At 35.4% G+C, this 26,162-nt stretch overlaps 1 protein-coding gene across 1 annotated transcript; it reads right to left on the bottom strand.

Moving 5' to 3' along the window:
* Positions 1 to 1,420: 1,420 nt before the first annotated feature.
* LOC110383984 (uncharacterized) lies at positions 1,421 to 3,987 on the bottom strand. The gene is made up of 3 exons (XM_021344983.3): positions 3,834 to 3,987; positions 2,950 to 3,128; positions 1,421 to 2,584 (listed from the first exon to the last, which is right to left on the bottom strand). Exons 1-3 carry the CDS (start codon positions 3,874 to 3,876, stop codon positions 2,342 to 2,344), a joined length of 465 nt encoding a protein of 154 aa, XP_021200658.1. The 5' UTR covers positions 3,877 to 3,987; the 3' UTR covers positions 1,421 to 2,341.
* Between the last annotated feature and the right edge of the window lie 22,175 nt (positions 3,988 to 26,162).

The following is a 26,162-nucleotide window of genomic DNA, read 5'->3' as shown; positions in this document are numbered from 1 at the left end:
TTGTAATTTATTGAATTATTTATAAGCGTTCACGCTTCCTTTTTTGCCCAATAGGCAACATTTTTAGCTTCTGCAGGTGGCGCCACGTACTTGAGTCGGATCGCAAGTCCGATGATATGCTTGCATACTATAGTTCTTTAAAAAAAATGGGGCTGGTGCATTGTCAGTCATTGTCAGTATTTCCTTTTAGCATACATTTCATATAAGTAGTCATTAAAAGGCTACTACTATAATATCATATTTCAGAATGTTTATAGTCAGAATCATCTTTTGGCATAGTTTTGGAATTTTTATTTTCCTGTAAGAAGCATGCAAACAAGCCTGAAGCATGCAAGCAGGCATGCAGCATGTAAGCAGGCATGCAACATGGAAGTAAGCATGCAACATGCAGCAAGCATGGCTTCTGTCACGGCTCCGGCGCTTCGTGGCTCCGGCGGTCCCATGCGAGCTTATCGTCGCAGATGATTTTCACGCTCACCACCGCAGCTTCGGCTTACTGGCCGGCAGATCCGGCCAGCCTCAACCGCGTCGGCGAGCGTTAAAACTACCTGCTCCTCAGCTCGCAGGCCGCCTCGCCCCTCCGCGCCTACGCGGTTTTGAATTGCACTCTAGGGGTAGGGCAAACAAGACTACGTGGAGTCGGTTTTGCAGCGATTCGTTTTCGTTACTAGCTTCAATTTTTAATACAATGGTTTTAATTGAACTCTATCTTACTCGCTCGCGCCACCCTCCACTCCAGTGACGAAAAAGCGCGCGAAGCCGCGAACCGTTTCAGTTAATTTGTTCTGTTTTTAGAAATAATGCAATGTGACAGGATTTTTTTGTTATAATAATCATTAAATTTGCCGAGCATGGCTTCTTGAAAATTAAGACAAATATGATGAATAGGTTTTGTTGTATTTACTGGTTAATATGCGACTGGGATAGTTATTTTGCTATGAAATATGGAAAATTTGCTGTGCAGTCAGTATTAATGCTATGTATGTAGTATTTTTGTACAAGAATAAATTTAACTGTATTGCATTATAATAAAAAAAGCAATGTCATATTGATGTATAATTTCGAATTATCTGCAGTTTGAGTTTTGTTAAACATTTAGTTTATTTGTAGTGAAGTAAGTTATTTGATGTAAAAAAGAATATAAATGATGAGGATTTATTGATAGGCGATTATTTATTTGATATGCAATTTATAATATCCCGTTATTTATTTCTATAATGTGACTGAAAAGTTGAAAAATACCTACTGGGAGAGTGAAACTTGGGTAATCTACATCCTTCTACATATCTTCGGACAAGCTGGTGGTTTTAAGACGGTAACTTCGATTACTTATATACCTGGAGGCTAGTTTTCTAACATTAAGTAATTAAATGTATTGTGAGGCTATTGAACTCAGAAAAAGCAAATAAGTAGATTAAAATAAACAAAAGAAACTTTTTATTGTTGTAAAACGTCTAATATCAGCATGTTTTTTGGCATTAAAAGTAGACTTACAATACTAAAAACTAATTATATAGGTACCTAAAAGCGCTTTATTTATCTACCATAGGTCTTACTTATAAGATGTTACTCTTTGTAACATCTCTATAATCTTCTTAATATTTTTTTTATCCTGATAAAGATTTTCGATTTATCTACTTATATTTTTTATTCGAATATTTTTGCTGAACATTTTATAAGCTGATTTTAAATACAAGGATAATCTCTCAATATTATAACTTGCTTATTTACATAACTGAAAATATTGCATTACTATTTACTATTTTCAGTGTAACAATAAGATTTTCTATCTACTTTATAATAAAATGTATGAGAAAATAGCAAGGAACATATTTGGATATCCTGAAAAGCTTTATCTATCTACCTAGCTACAGTTTTAATATAATAAGTTAGTAGGTACTTAGTATAAGTATCTAAAGTCTCTGTTAAAAAGCAAAACAACATTAGGTAGGTAACTATATTAATTGATTTTTGAATGTAGAGTTAATCCATATATTATTATAATCTATGATCAAAGCCTTTCTTATTTGGTTCCTTTTCAAATTCGTAATAAGTTAGGTGGTATCATGACATCATTCATATCACATCCAGTCCAAAGATTACTTGACAAAAACGTTGTTGATTCTCCTCTCATTGGTTGGTAACATTGCTTAACTATGACGGTCTCACTTAGTGTAAAAACATCAGTATTTTCGCTGTTAGCATCACGTAGGCGTACTAATCTTGTTAAATTACATGAAATTTTCAGTTAAGTAGATCGATATGCTGATATAATTTTCCTAGAACTCCCGTCATTGTCTTTGGTACGGATGACGTAACTTAACTAAGCCGTTTAGTTGAATCATAATGATATTAAGAGGAGTGCTATTGCTACAGTGAATATATCGAATACGGTTTCTTCAGCTCCTGAGCCGTAGTTGCATAGTGAAGTGGTGCAGCAAGAAGTGCAGGCATAGAGCTTGGTGCGTTCGCCGATGACGATGCACCCTGGCTCGCAGTGCTTGGTACAGTTGCGTTCCAACGCCCACATTTTTGGCAACGTCGTGGAATTCTCCGTTGATGTAGTAAAGGAGAATCGTTTTACCTGCAATGTGGGAAATAAAATGCATTATAAATAGTTACGTATATTTAGAGCCGGCTCATTTTCAGTTTAATTTTGGATGTTCCCGTTTGGTCGTTAACACTTAATCCATTTTATTGAAGCAGACGAAACACGTTAGCAGAAGGGTGACGAAATTGGATAAACTAATTCTTAAATTTTAAGGAAGCTTTAGTATGTCAATAATTTAAAATGATCTCGCCTGCCCCATCCCCTTTCCTACATTAGGTATGTTGAGTGTAGATAGGTCAATAACCTAATGTTACCCTCACGAAAATGTAAACCCTAATACCTTTCCCTTAATAACAGTCTGTGGATGCTGTTCTTGGTAAAGTTAAACGCATACTAACCATGCACATCCTTCTATCGTTGTGGCACTTATGTATGAGCGCGGAGTTATTATGCCGCAGATCAGCACAGCGGTCATCGGGCAGCTCAGCCAGACACTTGTAGCACCACAGCTCATTGTTGGGCCTGGCTGCTGCTGATGTCACGTGGACACTGTCTCGAAGAAGGTCGCATTCGCCTTCTGGAAATGAGGATGTGGATTTTAAGTACATGTTTATGTGGTAGTAGAGTAGTTCTTATTTGATTGAGATTAAGAAACCGTGTAGAAGTTGAGTGGTATCTAAAGCACTGACTGGCTGCCGTGTTTTACTTAAATAACAGAAAAAATTCGACATCTCCATAAAGTGTTCCATTATCAAAATAAATGTCCAATGCAGGTATTTCATCGATCAGCATAGTTTACAGTTTTTACATGTATAAAGAAAATATATTGACGTTAATAAATAAACAAGACATGTTTTCGAAATTGGCTTCAATTATAAAACGTTAAAAATAGAAATAGCAACAATTCTGTAGCTGCAAGAAGTACTTATTCCCAAATGTAAATATTATCGTGAATATTTTATCACTGGCTTCTCAAAAACTAGTTTTCCCGGGAGATATTGGCTGCTTACAGTTGATATTTACAATACGTTTAATTAAGCTTACTTGAATAAAGCTCTCTTACTAATTCTGGGGTCTAATATATTTAAAAATAAGGAAATTCTAGTACCAAAACAAATAGCACGAGCCATAGACAATCTCTTTTGACGTTTGTAATCTAACATAGGTTTACAAGACTATGATTTGGATGGGTACCACAAAAACTTCACACGCACTCTTAAGTCCGATAACTAGGATATCACTGTTCACATAAATTAGTATATAAAAGGTTAATTTTACTTACTTGGAGCGAATAATGACAAGAAGAGCAGTATCAGAGAGCGCATGTTGTTTGCAATGCAATGTGCGCATGCTCCAGCCTCCGAGTATCGATCCTGTCTGGACCAGGACCTGTTGCTGGTCCCGGCTGACTCCGCCCACCCCTCATTCCTCCCCAGGGCTTCTCGAAACACTGATCAAGCAAAACAATCTCAACTTTCCGAATTCTTTGGAAAATTACAACTTTGTCGGTCGTCGTTACAGGACCGAAAAAGCTACTATGATAAGTTAGGATTTAATACGACGATTTTTTAGTTACAAAAATGCTTCGCTAAAATTGGAAAATAAATCCGTACATGTAATTGATTACAATCGGAGGTTTATCGAGCGACTTGTTGAGTTAATTAGATTAATATAGCATGGTTTTAACGAATCGATTAACACTTTTATGATTTGTGAGCATTCGTATCGTGCGGAAATTAATTATGAACCGTATCCGGAATTATTCAGTAGTAGATAATATTTTCAGCTGGGTCGGTTTATTTTTAGATTTCTACAATATAAATTTATAAAATCGTATTGACTTTAATTCACTTTGATGGCTTTTCAAAATGGCGGTTATTCAATGAAACAGATTGAATACAAAACGAAGTGAAATTTCTTCTCCTTCAACAAGTTGGTCTGATTGCAGGTCCGATACAATTTTCTGCCACTTGGTTCTCAGTAGAAAATTGCCTCAAATTGCCGATGAGATGAGAACGCACGATAATTTTAACGTCACTCTTATACGGTAACTATGAATACAATTTTTGAGGCCGGTGTGGTTTTCTTAGCTCTTATCATATTCGTGTATCAACCTATCCAGATCTTATTAGAATTGAAACGAAAGTGTAATGAAAAAAATACTATTTGGTCTATATTGAAGGAACTCAAACAAACGCTACATACGCGGATACTGACAAGTTCTATTTTATATTTGCTTGTTCGTGTCATTCACACCTTCATTCACACCCAAAATTTATACACAAATCCTTCCTGTTAGAATTAAGGGAAAGAATAGTGAGACTTCTTAAAGATTTCCCGAGAGCCATCTTTTTCCCGATTAGGATTTTCTAACTCAATCCAAATAAAAGATAAGTTCTAGTATGATATAATTTTTTGTCGGTCATCTAATTAAAAAGACGACGAAGATTATAGCTGCCTCCAGGAATTTTTATATTAGTTCTTTTCTTTCTCTTCATAGTAATAATTACCTTATTAGGTTTCTTTCAGTTACTAGGTCCTACAGGGTTTTATCCATCCGAGTCTCGTTGAAGTCTCATGGCCTTCCTCGATAAATGGGCTATCTAACAATTAAGAAACAAAACAAACCTGTACAAAAAAACAATCAAAATTCTTCAGCCATAGGTATAATATAAGTATACTTGCACAGATTATATCAGCATTACTTGAATGAAAGCCAGTGACATGTGTATGAAACAAGATTACCAATGCCTCTCTCTTGGGGTTTCAAGAAAATTATTTTTGCGTATTCTAAGTTATTTTCGTATCTTTTCTGAATGGTTGTTAATATTTTTGAGGGCACTTGCGAACAAAAAAGATCCTGTTTTTTGATTAGATTTGGCTAAAGAAGTTGTTAATTAGGTACTTCAGAAACTTTTGGGTGGTGCTCAGAGTTCCTTATCTCATTTACATAGCCGTGATTGTGCATTGAAGTTGTGTCATTATAAATACCAGCAGATAGATATGTCGGCAAAGGACTGCTCCTTAAATTTACATAAAACAGTAGGGATTTCTGAACATATAAGGGCCTCCATAAATTTGGAAACCCGACTAATTTTTCAGTGACCTTTAAAAGAAACCGAAGGATTTTAGAATCGACATGATATTTCATTTCGACGAAATTACGACAGAAGGCTCTAAGGAGGTCATTCCGTTAAGCAAACTGTTCTCGCGAATTTTTGTATGCATTCGTTTATTGATGTTCAATAACTCTCTGTTTGAATTTGGAAGAGTAACTTATAAGTCTTGTTAGCTTTAATCATATCTAAATACCTACGCTAACTTGAAATAAATGTTTATGAATAAAAAATATTTTCGTACCTACTGTATTCTTTTTCTGAGAACAAGGCGTAGGGTCTAATTTATGTACAACGAAGTTTGTAACGATATAATTGTTAGAAAATTATAAGTAAAAAATGAAATATAATTTGATTGAATACAAGTCATACGCAGTGGTTTCTCGTCTATTGTCACCGCACCCCGATCATAAACCCGGATTAAATAAATGTCCTTCATAACTCTATCCGTATCCTTCCCTTCATATACGTTTAGCGGCTTTAGGGTATGGCAGTACTTTTCTACTGTTCTTTTTCACATTTTACACTTTCATAAAAGGGTTTATGAAGTTAAACAATTTTGATGCTGTGATCGAGGAAGGCAAAAAAAATGGTTGTGGGCACGTCTATGCTATATTTACATACTTGCAAAAAATTCAGGTTCAGGATTATATTGCAACAGGGCTAATATTGTTTCTTTATACCAAAAAATAAGTCAAAAGGTTTTATCAAGTACATATTTCATGGAGCTAATTTGACTGTTACATTATTTCCACAATTCCATTTCCTTATAACCTTAGCTATTAGTTACGTAGTAACTATTATATAATCTGTGCTATTAGGTAGATATGTCGCATAGAAAACTTTTCGTGACCGCGGCTCTATATAAGCTTCTTACCGAGTAGGGAATATTGCCTTGTATCTACAGAATTAGGAATAAAACTAAATAAGGCTCAGGTGGCTAATTATTGTCTGTAACCCATTGTTCCTATATGAAAATTCATGAGGCTGATAAAAATATTAGTGGGCGTCGGATGCAGAATCCTAGAAATTCAAATTGTATTTCACCCCTAGTACCTAACTAATTTGGTTCTTAAAGGCGTTCTTTATGGAAAATAAGTTTAAATTCTGTGAGTATTCTGCTGATTATACTAGGTACTTGTGCACCTTTTTACCACTTGAACGTAATATTCTTAAAAGTGATTTTTGCGGTGTTTCCCTAACCCAGTCTTCTACAGAGCAAATGTAATTTTAGCCCAGGCACTTGAAGCCAGGAGCGCCGTCTTAGTGGCGGTGACGACCTGATTTCGAAGTCCTACGTGAAAGAAAAATGCTACTTCACTATGTATTGAAAACTAGCGAAGCGTACCTAAATGTTTGTTATAAAATACTATGCAAGAACTAAAATGATTATAACATTTAGGACCACTTTCCATTAATTCATATTGTGATAAATTCCGTACAAAATGCCTATTTGGATCTTTCATTCTGTGGCAGTAAGGTCTGATAAATGCGAGCTACCCAACTCCGGGATAGTAATAGGCCATTATATGACGATTATCATGAATGTTCGTTGTTGTAAATCAATAATGTGACTTGAAATATAAAAATACCTTTCATATTTCATCTATTCTTTGTTATTTCATAGCATTGTGTCGCATGTCATCGCTTCCATAGCTCGCCTAGGACAATAGGCCCCCCAACTATCGACTAACGAGATTTAGTCGTCACAATCGCGCCATTACCAACGCTGCGGAGAATCCAATCCACTATATTGTGACTTTATTTGTAGTTATTATTTGTTTTAAGAGCTTCTAAGTTACTTATATTCAATCATATGATTGAAAGTACATATGTTTTATCGATTCGAGCAATTTCTTTATCGATTAGAAAACGATTACAATTAGAAAGTTCATGAATAATTCGAGAGCTTTTCATGAGGTGTAAAAAAAGGACGTGTGTTTTAAATATTAACTCTTGTCACCCGAGGTCCCTAATGGCTGCCAGCTGCCTTTCAAAGCTACATGTTTAAAATGTGGAAGCTGAAAGTTTCAGTGATCTGGTAAACTAGGGCGAACGACATTTTCCCACGAGAGTGCGAACGTTTTAGTGTTCATAAATATTTTGACGTTGATATATAGGTACATTCTTTGTTCTTTGATGTACGTGTTCATTTTAGATTTTCCAGCTTACCTATTTGTTCAAGTTCCTACCTATTTCATTCAATAATGAATGGTACCTACGTCAAGTCACATTCACAGGTGAACAGTTAATAAGCGATAACCGACAGTTAACGAACAAATTACCTTTCTTAACAGTTAATAACAGGTGATGTCATTTTGAAACACATTTTTACCTTGTATTAATACCCATGTGGCTATAAATTTGTATTTGATGGAGCATAGATTGGATACGAAGCCAATTATCGAATTATTAGGTAGTTTTAGCTTTGTTAATCACCTCGGTAACTACTCTTGAATGACTAAAGTCGTATACGTAATAGATTAGTGTGGAAGTGTCATTGATCTCCTTTCAATTACATTACACCAATAATCTCAGCCTTCCACAGTTGGGCGAGCACCACTCGAACCGAGAAAACGACTCTTTGAGTAAGATATATCTTTGATGTAGACTTAATGGGCTATAAACGAATCTCTTAGAATCTCTTAGAGCAAATTTCATTAAGGTTTATTGTTGGTGAAAAGCTGTGACCGCACCAAATTGGCTCGCAAACACCTCGGGAAGCGAACGCCGGGCGCCGCTCACCGCATCACGGTATAAATTCTCCCGCTTTGATACATAGCCGCTGTAGATACATCTCGCGGTTTTGGACTTTCATGGTCAGATGAAAGTCCTGTAACTAAATGAAAATAATATAAGCTTTGATGTTGCCAAGCTAAAATTAATCCGTAAAGGTTAATTAAACTTTACAGAGCTTATTTAATAAACAATATTGTATTCAGTACCTGATGACTACTATTGATCCTTTGTGTCCACGATGACATTGAGTGAGGTCGGCGTGAGTGACCCCTGACGATGTTACGGCGTACAATCTAGTACTTATTAAACTACGATCGATACCTAGGTACGGCACAATCTATTCTGGAGCAATTAATAAAACAAATCGTCAGACTGCAAAATGAAATGTGCTACATGTTTTAATGTCAGTAATGAACGATGTTAATTTGTAAATGGAATCGGCGCTCGAGATCCAATTCACTAATTAAATAACGGTACAGGTACAAACTGGTAACAGTATAAAGTTTTAGTGTTATTCTAGAATCTTCTCTTGTACAAATGATGCTCATTTGTTTGTGGAACGGTGGAACTTCGAGGTAGCCCATAAAATTCGTCAATGTACTCTCTCGAAACGCCAACCTAGCTCGAAGGCATTGTTTTCTGTTAAAGGATTTTGTATTTGTTTTTCCTTGTGTTTTTTCATAGCAACTGCTGACGGTTTGTATGGAGGCAAATCGTACGGTTTAGTGCCAACGTCGCTCGTGATTTTCTTTTATCGGAAAAGGAAAATAAAAAGTGCTGTATACACAAAGGAAAGTTTTATAGTCAAAGCTATCCATTTAACTAAATTAGATTACCTATAACGGTAATACCATAATTGAACTGCTTGTCTAATAATATTATGACATCAAGCAACTTGCAAGGACGTACTTACGACTACGTGACACTGTTAATTAATTGGATAGTTTGCTTCAAATGGTGATTCGGCACATAATCTATTTACTTACATAGATTAAATATCTTAACGTAGAGGCTGGAACTAATTGGTATTTCTGCCACGCAAAGGTTTGTAATCTGATGTCTGGGATTCAATCTGTGTCCTTAGTAACATAAAAGGCTATGTTCAGACTAAACATACTCAAATGATCTTATTTCGAGAAACCTTACTTAATTAAATTAATGTTCTAGTGTATCTAGATTGTTCCCACAGACTGCCGATATTGTAAAGTCTGCTACTGAAAAATTACTTGGAAAATCTTATCGTTTTGGCTGGTCTGGGAAGCGTAATCAAGACTTCATGTTCAATTGAGCTTAAGATCAGTAGACCACAGAGAGGCAGTACAGTACCTACTTATGTATGGAGGTAAATATCACCATTTGTAAATAAATAATTTTGTTTCATTCGTCATCATTGCTAATAAGCAAAAAAGCTGCTTAACATACCAAACGACAATATCAGCTTAACAAAAGTTAACTGTTCAATAGCATTATTGAAGCCAAGCGTATAAAGTTGATCTGAAGTGGTTTTCAATTGGCAGAAACAATAGACGGTACTGGCTATGATACTGAATGCGTGCCGAGTGCTCTCGTCGAGTTTCAATCGTGTGCACGCTTTAGGGCGATTACAGACTTGCGTTTTTGTCCGCGGGTGTACCTACTGTTGCTATGATTTAGGTACTATAGAGGTATGTAAAATAAAGACATATGTTTTGGTTAAAGTAAAGCTGGTGATGAAGTAGTTAATAATCGTATATCTGTATTCGTAAATAAACGTATCTTGTCAAGTCTGCAATAGATCGACCTAAGGAATAAACACAAGTTTAAAGTTAATAATGGCGAAGCGTGCCCCGCGCTACAGTATACTTATTTGGCTCTTCCAAATTCTATTGGACTTGGATACAACTGGTACAAGTGATTGATTGCCGATCCAGTAGTGGTGAGATGTGGCTGTTTACAGCGATAACACTTTATAAGTACATCAACGATTGTACAATATGACCATGTGGCAGAAATTGTGCTTAGACGCCTCCAAAGTTATTATTTCCTGGTGTTTAAAACGCTAGTCTGAATAGATCCTTATTCACGACATCTGTAGTACACTCGAATCGGCGCGGTGCGCGGTGGAGAGACACCGAGTCTCAAAGCCAAACCAATACACATTTTTAACAGATATTTTTACTTTCATGTTGAGCTGAAAGGAAAAGCTTTTAAGATATTTTTATTTTCCCTTTGAGTATTTTTGGATTTGGTGCAGCGGTAATTATCATATTTTTGTCAGACGTCTGGTTTTTGGTTTTTGAAAATCATTATTAAGATCATAATCGTGTGAATGTTTAATTAACCTTTTGATTTTGATTTGTTAGATCTTCTTCATCATCATCATCATCATCTCAGCCATAGGACGTCCACTGCTGAACATAGGCCTCCCCCTTAGATCTCTGTTAGATCTTATAGACCCCATAATCATGACACCATATCATAATATAGTATCAGGTACGTAACGGTCTAGTTCTATAATCATTGCCTTTATCATGAATTGAAAAATAAATAACATTGGTGGCTAAATGTCATCAACTTTTTTTGTTTCGCAGCTCGTTGTACTCCGGCCCCTCATGGGTTAGCACAGAGTGGTCCAATCGCCGAGTTTATTGCAATTTTCTAAGTACGTGCTGTGCATACATGTCGGACAATTGTTCGCACCGTTCCTACTTTATTTGCCGATGGATATTTATTGAACAACATTTGCTCTTGCATTTGTAAAATATCGATCGTTTCTATTTGTGTTTCAACGTTTATTAAATGTATATTCATTTTACTGTTGGATAGGAAGGGATTATTGATTTCTTTATAAAATGGACCGAGTATTTGTACTATTCTATGAATCGATATTTGTTTAGAATGTAGAGCGTATTGTAAGTTCTAGGTACTTAGCTTATATAAATAAAGACGCACCGAAATCATTGGATAAGTTGAACCTAACTACCCATAAAATAAGTTGACAAATAAAGGTAGTTAGAATAAGCTTTGTGTCTCTGAACTTTAAACAACGTCTTCAGCTTTAAAACACAATAAATCCGCAGACTTGCTGTCGAGACAGTGAGCTTTTGAATTCCTTCAGTTTATTTACTTAGCTGCTGTGAGTTCGACTTAGTTCTGTAGATAATGTATAGTGACGAGCAGTAACATGTGTACACTTTTTTTTGGAAGCCACAATATTACAAAATAGGTCTCATCTTAGAGTATAAATAAAGCAACGTTTCACGAAGAAATCGCTTTAAAACTTTGCTGACCGCGGATTACAATAAATGGCCTATTGGTTGTTTTTCGATTAGAGATTTTATGTGAAGCCAATGTGAATCAATCTCCAATCGAAAACAACGGATGGATATGATATTGTAATCCGCAGTACGTTAATATATACATATGTATAATAATTGCACGTGACTTTACCTAATCAACTCTTTGACAATAACCTGTAATCTAATGGCATATAAACTGTATAACCTGCCAGTATTATATAATGGGCTTATTATTACGGATTTGTATTACGGTTCGTATTATTTAAGTTCGGTTGTACCCGACGCCAATTTATATTTATGGATAGTTTGGTGCTATCGATCCGTTATTGTCACTATTTGATATGGGTTGTTTGTTAATAGGATACGGGATTAAAGCGGCATTAAAATGTTTAGGCAGTATTGTGTTCATGTAAAGTAATGAACTGTGGGTTTCTATAACTGACCTATCCGTGTTTTGCGATTAGAGATTGCATTTTCATTAAAGTATTTTTTTTATAAATGATGTCAGTTTTCATTATCCAATCGCAAAACCACAGATGGATTTATAGTAGAAATCCATTGTTAATATACCTTATTGCAAGTTGACATATATTTTCTAACATTATTTATATTGTCACAACATATACCCGGGTTGTACACGGAAAACATGGCGTCCTATCCCCAAACATATTTTGATAAGATACTCATTTTCCTTATTACGTATATCCTTATTAGATACAAGACCAATATGGCCAATTATTCTACCTTCATTAAAACCGTACACAAAACAGTCTCTGTATAAATAATTCTTTTTGGATGAGTCTTATTTGATGTTCGTAATTACGAGATTTAAAAATGCTTATTGAAGCGAAGAAGATTGCTCGAGACAGGCTTTTTCTTTGTTCCATCAATGTAAGGAAACTAGCTTACACCTATGATTTTATCTGCGTCGCGTTAGATCTACTTTGTACACTCGGATAAGAAACCATCCATCCTCCGAGCCTTTTTCCCAACTATGTTGGGGTCGGCTTCCAGTCTAACCGGATTCAGCTGAGTACCAGTGCTTTACAAGAAGCGACTGCCTATCTGACGTCCTCAACCCAGTTACCCGGGCAACCCGATACCCCTTGGTTAGACTCGGATAAGAAACCCTCTTAACTTAATTCTTCCTCGGTAAATAGGCTACTTGACACTGATATAATTTTTCAAATTGGACCATTCGATCCCGTGATTTAAGAAATCTTCAGCATACATAGTTATAAAAATATGTTTTTAGAAAATACTCGCAAGTTTAAGTTCCTGGCCTTTACCTTACCTATAATGTTTGCATACAGCTTATAACATGACAGTTAATAAACAACTATTCCTGACAAGATCATCTCCTCGTAGCAGTCACTGCAGTTGTGAAATCATAGTGATGACGTCACATACACCGTCGACTGCACACTGCACTGACTGCACACGTACCAGTGATAAATGAATGGAGCAAGTTTGTAACTGCTGTCGCGGTTACAGATGCACTTTTGAAATAAATGATTGCCAATGGAACATGTTTTCGTATGCATAATTTAAGGAATTTATTTCGCTTATGAATAACCTACGTCATAAAAATAATTGAGATAAAGCTTCGTCTTTTTGGGAAAAAATCTTTAATAGGTAATGAATTTTTAACCTGTTGCGTCCCTTGTTCTATCTATCTGTGTTCTAACTGTATTATGAACCTTTGCATTATTTAAAACGTAAAAAGTATTCTAAAACAAAAAAAAAACTATTAACATGCCTCATATTTCTCAAGCTCATAAAAATTAGGAACACTCAAACATTGTTATTTACAAAAGCAAAACATGTCGGTGGCTTATAAATAAATATACCTAGATATTCCGAGTAAATGTTCGTTTATTTGACAATATCCGCGGACAGGGCGCTCGGTGACCGGACTAATTAACGTGAGCTAATTAAATTCAATATACGTCCGATGGGACAGATTTTTATTATTATACACGATGTATGATGATTATAATTATAATAAATATTACGTGGTGTGTTGTTATTATGAATCGAGAAAGGTTTTACATATTTATTTGGAGATATTTTTTTTCAATATGTAAGATATTTGACGTGAGGTTTAGGGTACCATGCATAGTTAGTTTCCCGGACGATGCAGTTAGGCCAGATGAAGCTACCAACAAAGCTTATGATAAAGAATGAAGTTCTTTAAGTTTCCTATAAGTGTAGGTAATTTTTATTCATATAATATTAACAGCTGTATTACCGAGTCACCAACCCAATATATAACATCATACACCGCATCACCGATCGATGGCCGAACAGTTTATCACTCCACTGAGGTGACACGAATCACGTCATGTCATTAATTGACTCAACCACGGGTGAACGTTTCTGAAATCCAGTTACATGCCTTTGGGCTACGCGCTACGACACGCTACGGCGCTACGCTCGTAGCTGCGAGCTACAAACCAAACCTCATTTGGGATGTACCTATAACGGAGTATATAGGGTTATAGCAATATTCTAGGAGTATGTGCTGAGGGAATTATATGTTTGTTCATTTTACAAGTACAAATTATAGACTCGTAGATATGTGTATCGAAAATCATTTAAGGAATAGGTTATAGACTAGTATAGATATCGGCACGAATCTTGAGCTCTGACCTTTACCTGCGCAGAAGTAATTTATTGGTCCCTTTTGTGGTATGAAGTGAGCGGCGGGCTAAAGCGGTGATTGGCCCGCAGTGCATCGCGTCATAGCCGTCACTCGGGATTGGTTTTTTTGCTAATAAATCACTTCTGCGCAGATGTAGGTCAGAGCTCAAGATTCGTGCCGATAACTATAAAAAGTCAATCTTCATAATATTAGGTAGATATTTTTTCCACATCACACCTTTCTAGGTGTTGTTAATGATTGCCGATTTTCAACAAATAAAACAAATTATTCATTGCGCTTAAACTTATTTTGCTTTAATACGTTGAATATTTAATCTTTCTAAAACCCCTATTATTCAGTTACTCCGTTTTGTGCCGTTTTAATCCATTTCTGTTAACGGCAAAAGTTTGGGGACCGACTGGACCGACAATATTGGTGATCGCTACCCAGCGATAAACAATTAATATTTTATCGAAAATTATTTTAATGTTTGTTCTGAGGTGGATTTTTCATTTGTTTAGGTTGAAAAGATTATATTTCAATTTTACGGTTTAGAAAATGAGTGTCTATTGCGATTAACGGAGCATTGAAATTCGAGCTATATGTTGCTAAAAATTACGGTTTTCTTATTTATTTAATTTGACTCTTCAGATTTGTGTTTTATAAACAAAATTGTTATAGTATTTTTTTCGATTTTAAAGATTTTATAATGCCTTAAATAAAATCAAACCAAATAAAAAATAATTTATTCAAAGTTGGCTGCAAGACAATAGTTATTTGTTATACAAGAGTGCAAAGTTGCTTTTTAACCGCGTGCTCAATTTTGATGACCGAGCAAGCGAAGGATTCTAAAATTGAAACACGAGCGTAGCGAGTGTTTCAATAATTAGAATCCTGAGCGATAGCGAGGGAATCAAAAGAGCACAAGGTGAAAAATCTTTGCACTCGAGTGCAATACGTAACTTTTCATCCCACCTCATCGAGGAAATGCAAAAAACAAAATGGCGCGCACATATGAGTATCAAATTAAATAGAAGTAAGTTCATTTATTTAAAAACGCAGTTTAAAAATGAAACGAGGTTAAAAATCTATGTAAAAACAATAATAAAAATTACTTAATTAATTGAATAATGATTTTAAGCACTATTTTATTTGTTTAATATGTATTTGTTTGAAAAGTCTCATCAAGATTGTCACAAGTGGAATATTGCACACGATGTTCTAAATTCAAATCACTTTGTCGCTCTAGAGGATAAAAACGGCTTTTGCGCTCAGATATCAAAGGGTAAAAGTACTCTTTCCGAGATGGTGGGATGAAAAAATTTTTACACCATTATGTACTCCTTTATGTGTTGCCCCTATGTACTAACCTTATATACTCCATTATACACTACCCCTATGTACTCCATTGCGTACTACATTATGTACTGCCTCTATATAACAATGCACTTTATGTAATGACAAATAAATGAGAAACGAGCAGTGTGAATTCAATCATAAGAATAAAGCCTATCGCTATATTATAACACAAGGGTACATAGCGTATTAATATTTGAACATGTCGGATTATGTAACGCATCCGGCTTGCGGTCGGTAAGGCGGTTAGCTCTCCTGTCAGCCTGTCAAGCACCCTTTACTTCCAATTAACTGAGATCTGCACAGTTATATGTACATATCGGTGTTGTGATATTAGGCTATAGTACCTATACCTAGCTGGAAGTAAGAATGATAGCTTTAAATTAAAAATAAATAGGATTTTCTTCCTAACATTCATAAAAAAGGTATTTCCGAGGGTGAAACAAAATCAGCGTAAAGAACGTTTGTAAAAATCCAGAAGATTTGACATAAGTAGCACTAATATAACGCTTTCAGTCTTCACAATATGAAAGACGAGTCCTTTATAAAGTATTCCCATTTAATTCTATGAAACAGCGAATATTCAGCTCTTTAGCTTCACTCACTATGTATATTTTATGCCCTCATTATTTTCTCGTAACATTCCGCTCGAACAAGGGCCAAACCAATTTAAATGTCGGTTTAAATAAAAAATACAGAGTTTCACCGAAATATTTTTCTGTAATAGATATAAAAGTGTCATAAAAGTTTTATTTCTATTATAACAGCTCTTTTTCCATTACGAAAATTCTACCTGACTAAACAGTTTAATGTTTTTTCGCGTTTATAAAGAATTTTTAGGTGAGCTCGTAAATATGAGACAGAGGGAATCGTAAATTATTCGAGTGAGGTTCGTGGAGGGCGAAGGTGTTTCCATCTCACTTTATTATACAGAATCCAGTTTGCCATGAGAGATACTCGGCATAATATAGCTTTGATTTATGCTAAGACTCGTAGTTTTCAAAAGCTTTAGTTGTGAACACTCGCAGACAGGAATTGTTTCCACGTTCTGTACTTTACCTGCTTTCTGAAAAGTGACAGATTTTGTGGAAATCTGTTCTCTGTAGAATTTGTATTCAGCTTAGTTACATACATTCTTCTTATAAAGACATAAGAAGTGATTTCTAGCTAGTTTAAAAATAAAAGTAGTGTAGCGTAAATCAGTGACCTAAATTATAATTGTATCATATTCCTTATATTTTGTCTGTATTTCGAGCATAAATTCAATGCACGAAATGCGCGAAAATTTAATTAATAAAATGCACGTGTGTCAGTATGATGCAATGGTGAACAAAAAACAAGTGAAATGAGAGACCGCGAGGCCGTAATGAGTGGGAGTCCTATCAAAACAACAGTTATACGTTCACAAAGTACACGAGCAACCGAATCTACAATTACTGAAAAACGATATTATTTTTTCAGTATACATCCATTTTTCCTTAGCAGTACAAAATATACATCGAGTATACTAAGTAAAACCGTTGAAAGAATTCATTAAAAATACAAGGGAACCGATAGCTGAGTTCCCACGATCAAATATTTAATGCGATGGCCGTTTCACACATTGAAAACTGTCTGTTCTGCTTGCATAACGCCAAGGTAAAGGAAAATCACGGTACAAATTATTACCTGTCATCGTCACCTGCCGTTTGTCCTACTTTGTTGGGGTCGATTTGCAGTCTAACTACTACTTTCTAGAATAAGTACTACTTAATCTATAACCTACTGATATTATAAAGCTTCTTTTTCAGTTTCTTTTTTTTGAACGGGCTAATCACACGAAGTACTGGTCACATTTTAAAAATTATTCCAGTGATAGATAGCCCATTTATCGAGAAAGGCTATAGGCTACTTTTAATTCGGGTTCCTGCAGAGGTTCAATACTCAATACTCAATACTCAATAACTTTATTGCGTTCCATAATGTGTACAGGCTGGTGGGTAAAATTAAAAGAAACAATTATGGACCCTGTCGGGCACAGCAAAGTTAGTTTTTAGAGGAGAGGACGAAGAGCGCTTTTTAAACATATTAATATTGAATTAAATGTAGAAAATCTTATAATATTTAGATATTTGAGTAGGTATTATTTCTGTGTAGATTTATTTACATTTTACTTAATATTATTTATTAAATTTATATTCGTTTATTTATATATTATTAATTTATATTATAAATATTCTATATTATGTATTAATCGTTATTAGTTATTTTATTTATTTATAAATTAGCTGTATTTTTTTTTTATTTATGACTCAATAGTAAGAATCTAATTAAAGGTATTGCACGGTAAGTAAGGTTATTAAATTGATATATTAAGTACTGCTTGTTTATTCCAGTTATCCTAGTTTCCCTAGTTCATACGGGATGCGGGTGAAACCACTGGCAACAGGAAACTAGAATATGCAGCGACTGATTATCTGAGCTTCTCTACTCAATCACCGTGTCACTTTCGATACTTCTTGGAAGACCGGCCGTTCGACTTTCTTGCTGACGAACAACAAGTTAACAATTGACAAAAAATAATACCTGTATTACTGTAAAAAACACAAGAAAGTGTTAAGTGTATATTTGAGGAGCTATTAACATTTTTAAGGCTGCGAGTCTTGAGACTCGTGTCAGGTGGCTGGGTGCGCGAGACGGCGCAATTTATAGCCGAGACATTTTACACTCCTTGAACGACCTCTTCACTTTTACCCCGTTGATATATTATTTGTCACTTTTGATACATTTTGTCATTTAATATTTAGCAGTTTAAAGGTAGGCACTTAATTGTAATTCGATTTTAGCTGGAATGCAGCTTATTTAAGTTAATAGTTAAGCAGCTTCTGTCACGATAAGCCTAAATCTTTACATGAGGTTTAACTGATCGCTTTTGATCTTCAAGATGTATAATAAAGTTTAAAAACATTTCAATGGATAGAAAACCATTACATTAGAGCTGATAGAGTGAACAGGCATATTACAGTTCTTACTAAAGAAAACCTAACCATATTATTTCAATTGCCCTTAGCGTCTGCTATTAATCTTCCAAACAATCCACCAGGCCAAATAACGTCTCTCACAAACGTATATATTCTGGAATATCTAGCGGAAAGGGCAGCTGGTTGAACAGAACCAAAAACATCGTAAATCATTGACCAGTCGACAGCATTGATTGGTGGCTTTGTCGAACTATAGATCCCGAATTTGCTGAACAAAGGTGCTCCTATCAATGCAATCTCGATTCTAGAAGCGGTTCGCTTAAGTTTATTGGACGACAAAACTTTGAATAAAACAAACAATAGACAATCGTTTTGGTGCAGCACTTTAAAGGATTGTTTTTCTTTCATTTCGTTCGATTATATTGTTGATTGTTCTCAATATTTAATGACTGTCATAATTTTGATAAGCACGTAGTACCTACTCTTATAACGTTTTTGGGTTTACGTTATTGGGTTTTCAGCCGCGTCCCGGGGGAACTGCTCACCGTCCACGGATACCCGGTAATCGAAAATAATTATACTGGTGAAAGTTTAAGATCGGGCGATTTAAAGTTTGTTTGTAATGTAAGTATAGATTAATGTACATGAAAATATAAGAGGTAGACAGCAAGAATGAATAAGCTAAATCTTCTTACATTTGTAAACAATAAAGTGCAAAATAAGGTCATGAATCAAAAAGTTTTCACTCTACAATAAATCTCAGCTAAATCCATATTACATGTGAAACGTCGAGCCACGTCAGTTGAAGGCGACGTCGCACGTCCCTGACTATTAGTGTCACTAGAGATTTAACCCTGCGAAAATGTGGTCTCATACTCACTTATAGACTGGGCTACAAACATATAAATATACTTACTTTGTGTATATGTACAAAGTTCCATTAATATCTGCCTTAGGTGAAACATTTACAATTCGAGACAGAACTCATTACAGTTATGTATGTACCTACTTATTTGTCTACACTTCTATATTAATATAATAAAGAGGAAAAATTCTTTGTTAATTTGCTTGTTCGAAACTACTGAACCGATTTGAAAAATTATTTCACTGTTGGAAAGCTACAATCTTTCCGAGAAACATCGGCTATATTTTATCCAGGTACTGATAGTGTTTCCCACGGGACGCGAGTGTAACCGCTGAAAACGGTGAGTGGGGTTAAAAACACATAATAGAAAGATGTACAATAAAACTAATATGTAGCATGATTTTAAAACAAGCTCCTACTTAAAGCAATCCAATATTGACGCTAATTTCTAGTTGTTGGTAGCTAGCTATCAACTAGAAATTATAGGTAATTTTATTGCATATCATTGTGTATTTCTAGTTTGAAAATAATTTGTTATAGAAAGCGTTTTTTACCAGACTATGTCATTATGTTTTCACCTGGCGTTCGAGTCACGCATAGCGATAAGTTATCGACTTTGAAGAACCTTCATAGCTTGTTACGAGGTGCGAGTCAATATTCTGTACAAATAGTATCTTTGTATTATAGATTTTTTATTTGTCTTTCAAATAGTAATGTCTAGAGACCTATTTGAATTTATCATTAGAGTTATTTTCCAGTCGGTTTGTCTTCTTGTGCCTGTAATGTTCTCATAAACTTGATCTCTTAGCATTCGGGCTTCGTTTTTTGAAATTGTATTTTAATTGTAACATTCAAATTATTTTGTTGCCTCATTTAACTTAATGATAAAATATTATACCCAATCTCGTGTATGTTCTATTTTCTACGATTTGAAACTACTGGAATGATTTAATTTATTTCACTGTTGGGAAGCCACACTATTGCAGGGTAACTTACACATAGGCTTTATTTTATCCGGAGACCGGAAGATGTTCCCCAGGATCCCAATCAACCGTAGAAAAACGTACCTACTTACTGATTAAGTTTACGCATAAATAATCAGGTTGCATCTGGAAGCCTTTATAATAATCACGGGCTTATGTTAATTAAACGACTTTATAAAATGTTTGTCTCCCGGAAACTTCGAGAAAGATGTTTCAAATCGAAGTCGGGCTAAGACCGGCTGAAACGTCTGGCACAAAGTCGGACACAAAGTTTATTTTAACGAGCTTACTCCCGTCTTTCAGTGTTCAGACTAGATAATAATATATACGGGCTAGACGTAATGAAGTTTGCTTTTATTCAAGTTCCAAGTTAATTAATGTTTGTCGTGGTTATGAAGATTGTTTGGATACGTGGGTTTACTTTTGTGAAATCTAGTCCATGTAACTTAGAATTAAATATAGCTATTATTGAACTGGAAAGAAACTGATTCTTATTATTAGAGCAACGATGCGTAAAGCATGAGCTTTGTTGTTTTACCTAGCGTAATTTAAAGTTTTTTTTTCTTTAAAAGTATTTTGTTTTTCCTACTAACATTTAGAAGAATCAATTGTAATAGATTATCTATTCAACACCTGTCTAAGCATACTTACATTCCAAAACAATTGAGCCTTCTGAACATAATTCCGTGTGACAGATAAGCTTACCCAATCACTTCGGCCGTGTTGTGTCGCTTCGTTAACCCGTCGTCAGCCATTTTGCGTAAAATCCGTCAATTTGTACGCTGAACATGTGGATGTAACAATTTAGGATATTCGATACGATCGCTGATTTATTGACAAAGGGATTGGTGGTGACGAGTTTTATTCAACAGATTTGGTTTTGTGTTATCTTTGCTAATATGTGTTATAAATTTGTAAGCAAACATGTTGGTTTGTTTTGTTTTTTGGTAAAGTCGTTGCACATTAATTAGTAGATGTCCAGGAAAAAAACGAATTTGCTGTGTACATAAAACATTATGTGTAAAAAGATATCGGATGTAGAAGAATATCGGTGGCAAAAAATAACTCTCAGGAAAAGGTAGTTTGCGAACATAAAAGTGTATAGGTAGGTAGATTATGTGGAATTTCCTTTGAAATCTTCAACTTTTCCAACTTATAAAGTTCTTGACATTTTATCCCCTGCTGAGGGCATTCTTTGCAAAGCTAACGTTACCTATATAAAACGAGGAGTCCCAATAGTTTATATAAACTTGTACATTTATTATTTACTGCATAGTTTGTTTTGAAAACTAAATTCATTTTCCTTATCACACGCTACCGCGCGTGGAAGTGGTTTGATAACTAGAACGATTATATTCCTATAATTTTGTTTAATAATGTTATCTTGCGGTGATACAATATCGTTGACATTTTCAAACAACTATGTCTGATAGTACCTACTATCATAGCTATTCCAAAAACCATGTTATAAAATAAAATACTCGATACTGAAAATAATACGTATTGTCGAAAATACACTATCATATCGGGCAGCTTTTCCGTCCTATGAAAATGTATACTTATTCAATTTCATCCACAAAGAGTTACTGGGAAAATCCGTTGTAGGTAAAATATGAGCAAACAAACAGGGTCAACCAAACCTAGGCAGGTTCAATTTAGGCATTAAGTTATCGCGGCCACTGCTGCGTGTAAAAAGAGGAAAAAGCTTCTATTATTACCCGCCGACCTCGGCTGAAGGTCAAAGGGTCTACAAAGAGCCCGAGTATTTTTAATAACATTATAAATAAAAAAAGAATATGCGAGGAACCCTTCAGCATACTATTAAATTGAAATTCTTGGAACGTGTTTGCTCTGGTCAATATTGATAGATACACCGGGGGCTGTTTGCTAACCAACGTATATTCAAATAGAGAGGTTGTGTTTAAAATAGTTTTAATACGAGTCTCGTGTACATAACGAGCTAATGGGATTAATTAAAAAAAAAAGAAAAAAATTAAAATGAGAAATGTTTAAAGTTAAACAAATCCACTGTGAAGGAAATATGAGGTTTTTTCATCCTTGCTTATGCTACAGTGTTACTGTTTTTATTTTTGTTTCATTAAATAGACGTGATAAAGTCCATGACAAATACTTGTAGGTAACTCTATAAACTGCCATATTAAAATAAAACTAGCAACAAAAGGCAACCCGCAGCCGCGAGACTGTCACCGCATAAATGAGTTTGATGATAAAGTGAGACATTTCTAACAGAATACGTTGTTAATTGCATAAAGTGGGCCATTTGGAGGCTAATTTGAATGTCAACTGAGTTTCAGAATTAATTGTGTTCAGTTGGAGCGCAATGGCAGCGAGCTCGAGTGGCGCACTAGTGCTGCCTCTAATAGACTCTCACTGCTCATCTGGCTAAACGTTTCAAACAATATACGTTCTATATTGTTATTCCGTAAATAGTTTTGTCTACAATGTTTTTGTTGTAATAATAATTTAATACGTTTGGAGTCCATTAATTTTCGCAAGTCGCTTGGTTTTAGGTTTCCGTACCCAAAGGGTAAAACGGTAACCTATTAATACTTCACTAGCCGACCGTCACCAGGCTGTATTTCATGAATTGTTATACCTAGTTAAGACTGTGGTAGTTGAAATTTTGATGTAGATATTTCTATATTTTGTAGAAGATTATTATCATATCTAAGTTGAAATTTCACAAATGATGTATTTCAGTATTCGGTAGACGATAATACGTACCTTTATCATATCGACCACGAACTTCGAAGGATGAAGGGGTAACAAGAATTACTGTTTCGCTGCCGGCGAAGTTATGGGAACATTAACTATATCTCTGACGTTTATTTAAGTTTAAACGGTCCAAGTAGAAGCTCATCTATCCAAGTAAGTAATTGAAAAAGTTATCACGTAAAACTCGACGAAATTGGTTCCGATGTCACTTATAAGTTTGTCGGGCTTCGTTGTTTAGAAATATGCGTCGGCGACTTGCGTCCAATTCTTTATGTATTGTGAGCAAATTATGTTTAACTTTTCCCTTTTCAGGTAATGAGGTGAGGCCCCAGGAAGTGTAGGTGGACTACTTGGGAAGCATGAAATGAAAACGCAGTATAACATCGATAAAAACTTTTATTGATTAAAGACGACAGAAAGTCGCCTTCGTCTATTAAGCGTACGTTTCTCCCGACGTCTCCATTTTAATGTCTGCTATATGATAAAGTTTTAATTGTTTTAATGGTAACACTGGATTACGATACACAGATTGTTGAACGAGACGGGTAGGGTCGGGCGCGCGGTGGGAGACCGCCACTCGGCGTGGAAAACGCGCGCCCGGTCATTACGAATATAATTCTCTATCTAACAATAAGTCAATATTCTGATCGCTAATATCAAAAAATTTACAATGAAAATAGAATTTACTCTAAAAATAATTTTACGCGAATCAGCATGTCGATTCTATAAAATATCACAACTCACTTCGACATCACTCTCACTTCGACTTCGATCTAAAGGTAGAATTCCGTGGACGCGACAATAGTCAACCTATGAAAATGTATGGCACCGTTGCCGAGGCCCGTGACAGTCGCGCGCGGCCGACGAATTTCGTAAGCTGCTCGCGGCATTGTCAACAATTTAATTCTGGTTTTACTAAAATTCTATAGATGTTATTAAGCGCTAGACCATGTTGAGAAGCGTACGGCCGCGAGCGGCTCACAAAATTCGTCGTGCGCGCGCGACTGTCGCGGCCCTCGGCAGCGGTGCCATACATTTTCATAGGTTGACTTTTGTCGCGCGCGGCTGCGACAATCGTGACCCACGGAATTCTACCTTAAAGTTTCGTGATTGACATTGTCAAACTACACTAGCGCTACACTATCGAGCGTGTTGACAAGTTGAACTAAATTAAACTCGAGATTTTGACAGATCTGCCAAAATCTGTCTATCTATAGGGGAGGTAGGGGAGAGATGGGCAGTTGGGAGACATGATCAAATCAGAATAAAAGGGGGGTCCTTTTATTCTGATTTGATCATAGTTTTTTTTTTTTTTGGGTAGTTTACGTTACCGACTGGTAACGGTGTTCATCCATAGACTATCTGTCATTTCTGTGAGTTGTCAAGAACAAACACTCGTAAAAGTACTTAAATATTTTGTTGCGGTTTCGGATCGTTATAAAGAGAAACTAATGAAAGGTATGTGTATTTTCTATTATTAATGATTGATTGTCAAAATCTCCAGTTACGATTATAGTAAGTCGATGCAATCCACACCTATTATACCTCTAGAAGAGGTACTACAGCAATAGTTTATGGGCCCCACGTTTTTATTTTAGTCTAATATGACCGGGACCACCTACGTAGGTTGACAGGTAAGTAACTATTTTTATTTTCTAGTTTTCAGTGCACATAAGATAAAACCGTTTTACTTAAGTTTTTACCGATTTTTTTATAAACTAAGTCAAAAGTGTCCAATGCTCCCTATGGTAGGGAGGCTTGGACATACCATGTAATGTATAATTTGTAAATTTTTGTTCTTCTTCTTCAGTGAAAATTTGTGAGGTTATAAATCTGCGCTAAAAATCCTTTATAGAATCTTGTTTCAGGTACCGTTGCCAACTTGATCTAGGGACTCCATATTTATCAGCTGTTAATTTTATTTTTAACCTTTTGATACCTCTTGTATTGCTCGTTATATTAAATCTTTAGGAATTTCCCGTCGCAAACCATTCTTTTTAACCCCCGACGCAAAAACGACGGGGTGTTATAAGTTTGACGTGTCTGTGTGTGTGTGTGTGTATGTGGCATCGTAGCTCCCAAACGGATGATCCGATTGTAATGCGGTTTTTTTTGTTTAAAAGGAATGTCATTCGGGAGTGATCTTAGCTATGTTTGGTGGAAATCGGTTCAGGTCTTCAAGGTCATCAGCTCGTTTGTTAGGTGTGATAGGAATGTTACACGCTCAGTTTACTTGCAAGCATATGTGGGATCTAAAATTTGAAATACTAATGTCTTCTGAAACCACTGAGCTGGTCTGCTGTTAGGACACGAAGATAGGAGACGTAACCCTGAACTGCCTTTTAGTAAACCCATCGAGTTTGGGCTCGTTTAATTTGTCTTGACTAGTTTTCTTCATGTTTCTAATTGACGAGAACCTAATGCTGGAAATGGGATGTGGTGGATGAAACCCTAGAATGGTATATAACCCTGGATCAACAAAGGTCCATCTTTATTGTTTCTCAATCTGTGCAATTCTCCCAGAGCCAGTTTGTCATGAGGATTGTTAAACAGCTTCCTTTGGCTGAGATCGCATAATTATAGCGAACCCATCATAAAAAGAAGGAAAAATTAAGGAGCTCCTTTAAAAAACCATGAAATAAAATAAAATTATAAATTTAAAAAAACCCCCGACCCAAAAAAGTACGCAATTATTATGACAAAATGTTATAAACGATAAACCCTATAAAAAGCAAAACGTAACTTTAAACACTACGTAAGTACCAACTAAAGCATGTCAGACTAAACAAAGTTTTGACGTGTCGACGGTTTTATTTAAACCGTTTAAATATCTCGTAATGTTGAAACTGATTGTAATTTTTAGGATAGCTCTTTGATTTTATCTAGCCAAACATAAGAAATGGCAATAAAATTGATTATCTGTAAAATCTGATT

The sequence above is a fragment of the Helicoverpa armigera genome, chromosome 12 (genome assembly GCF_030705265.1).
Source record: "Helicoverpa armigera isolate CAAS_96S chromosome 12, ASM3070526v1, whole genome shotgun sequence".
Classification (NCBI taxonomy): domain Eukaryota; kingdom Metazoa; phylum Arthropoda; class Insecta; order Lepidoptera; family Noctuidae; genus Helicoverpa; species Helicoverpa armigera.
This window is presented reverse-complemented; position numbering and strand designations above follow the sequence as displayed.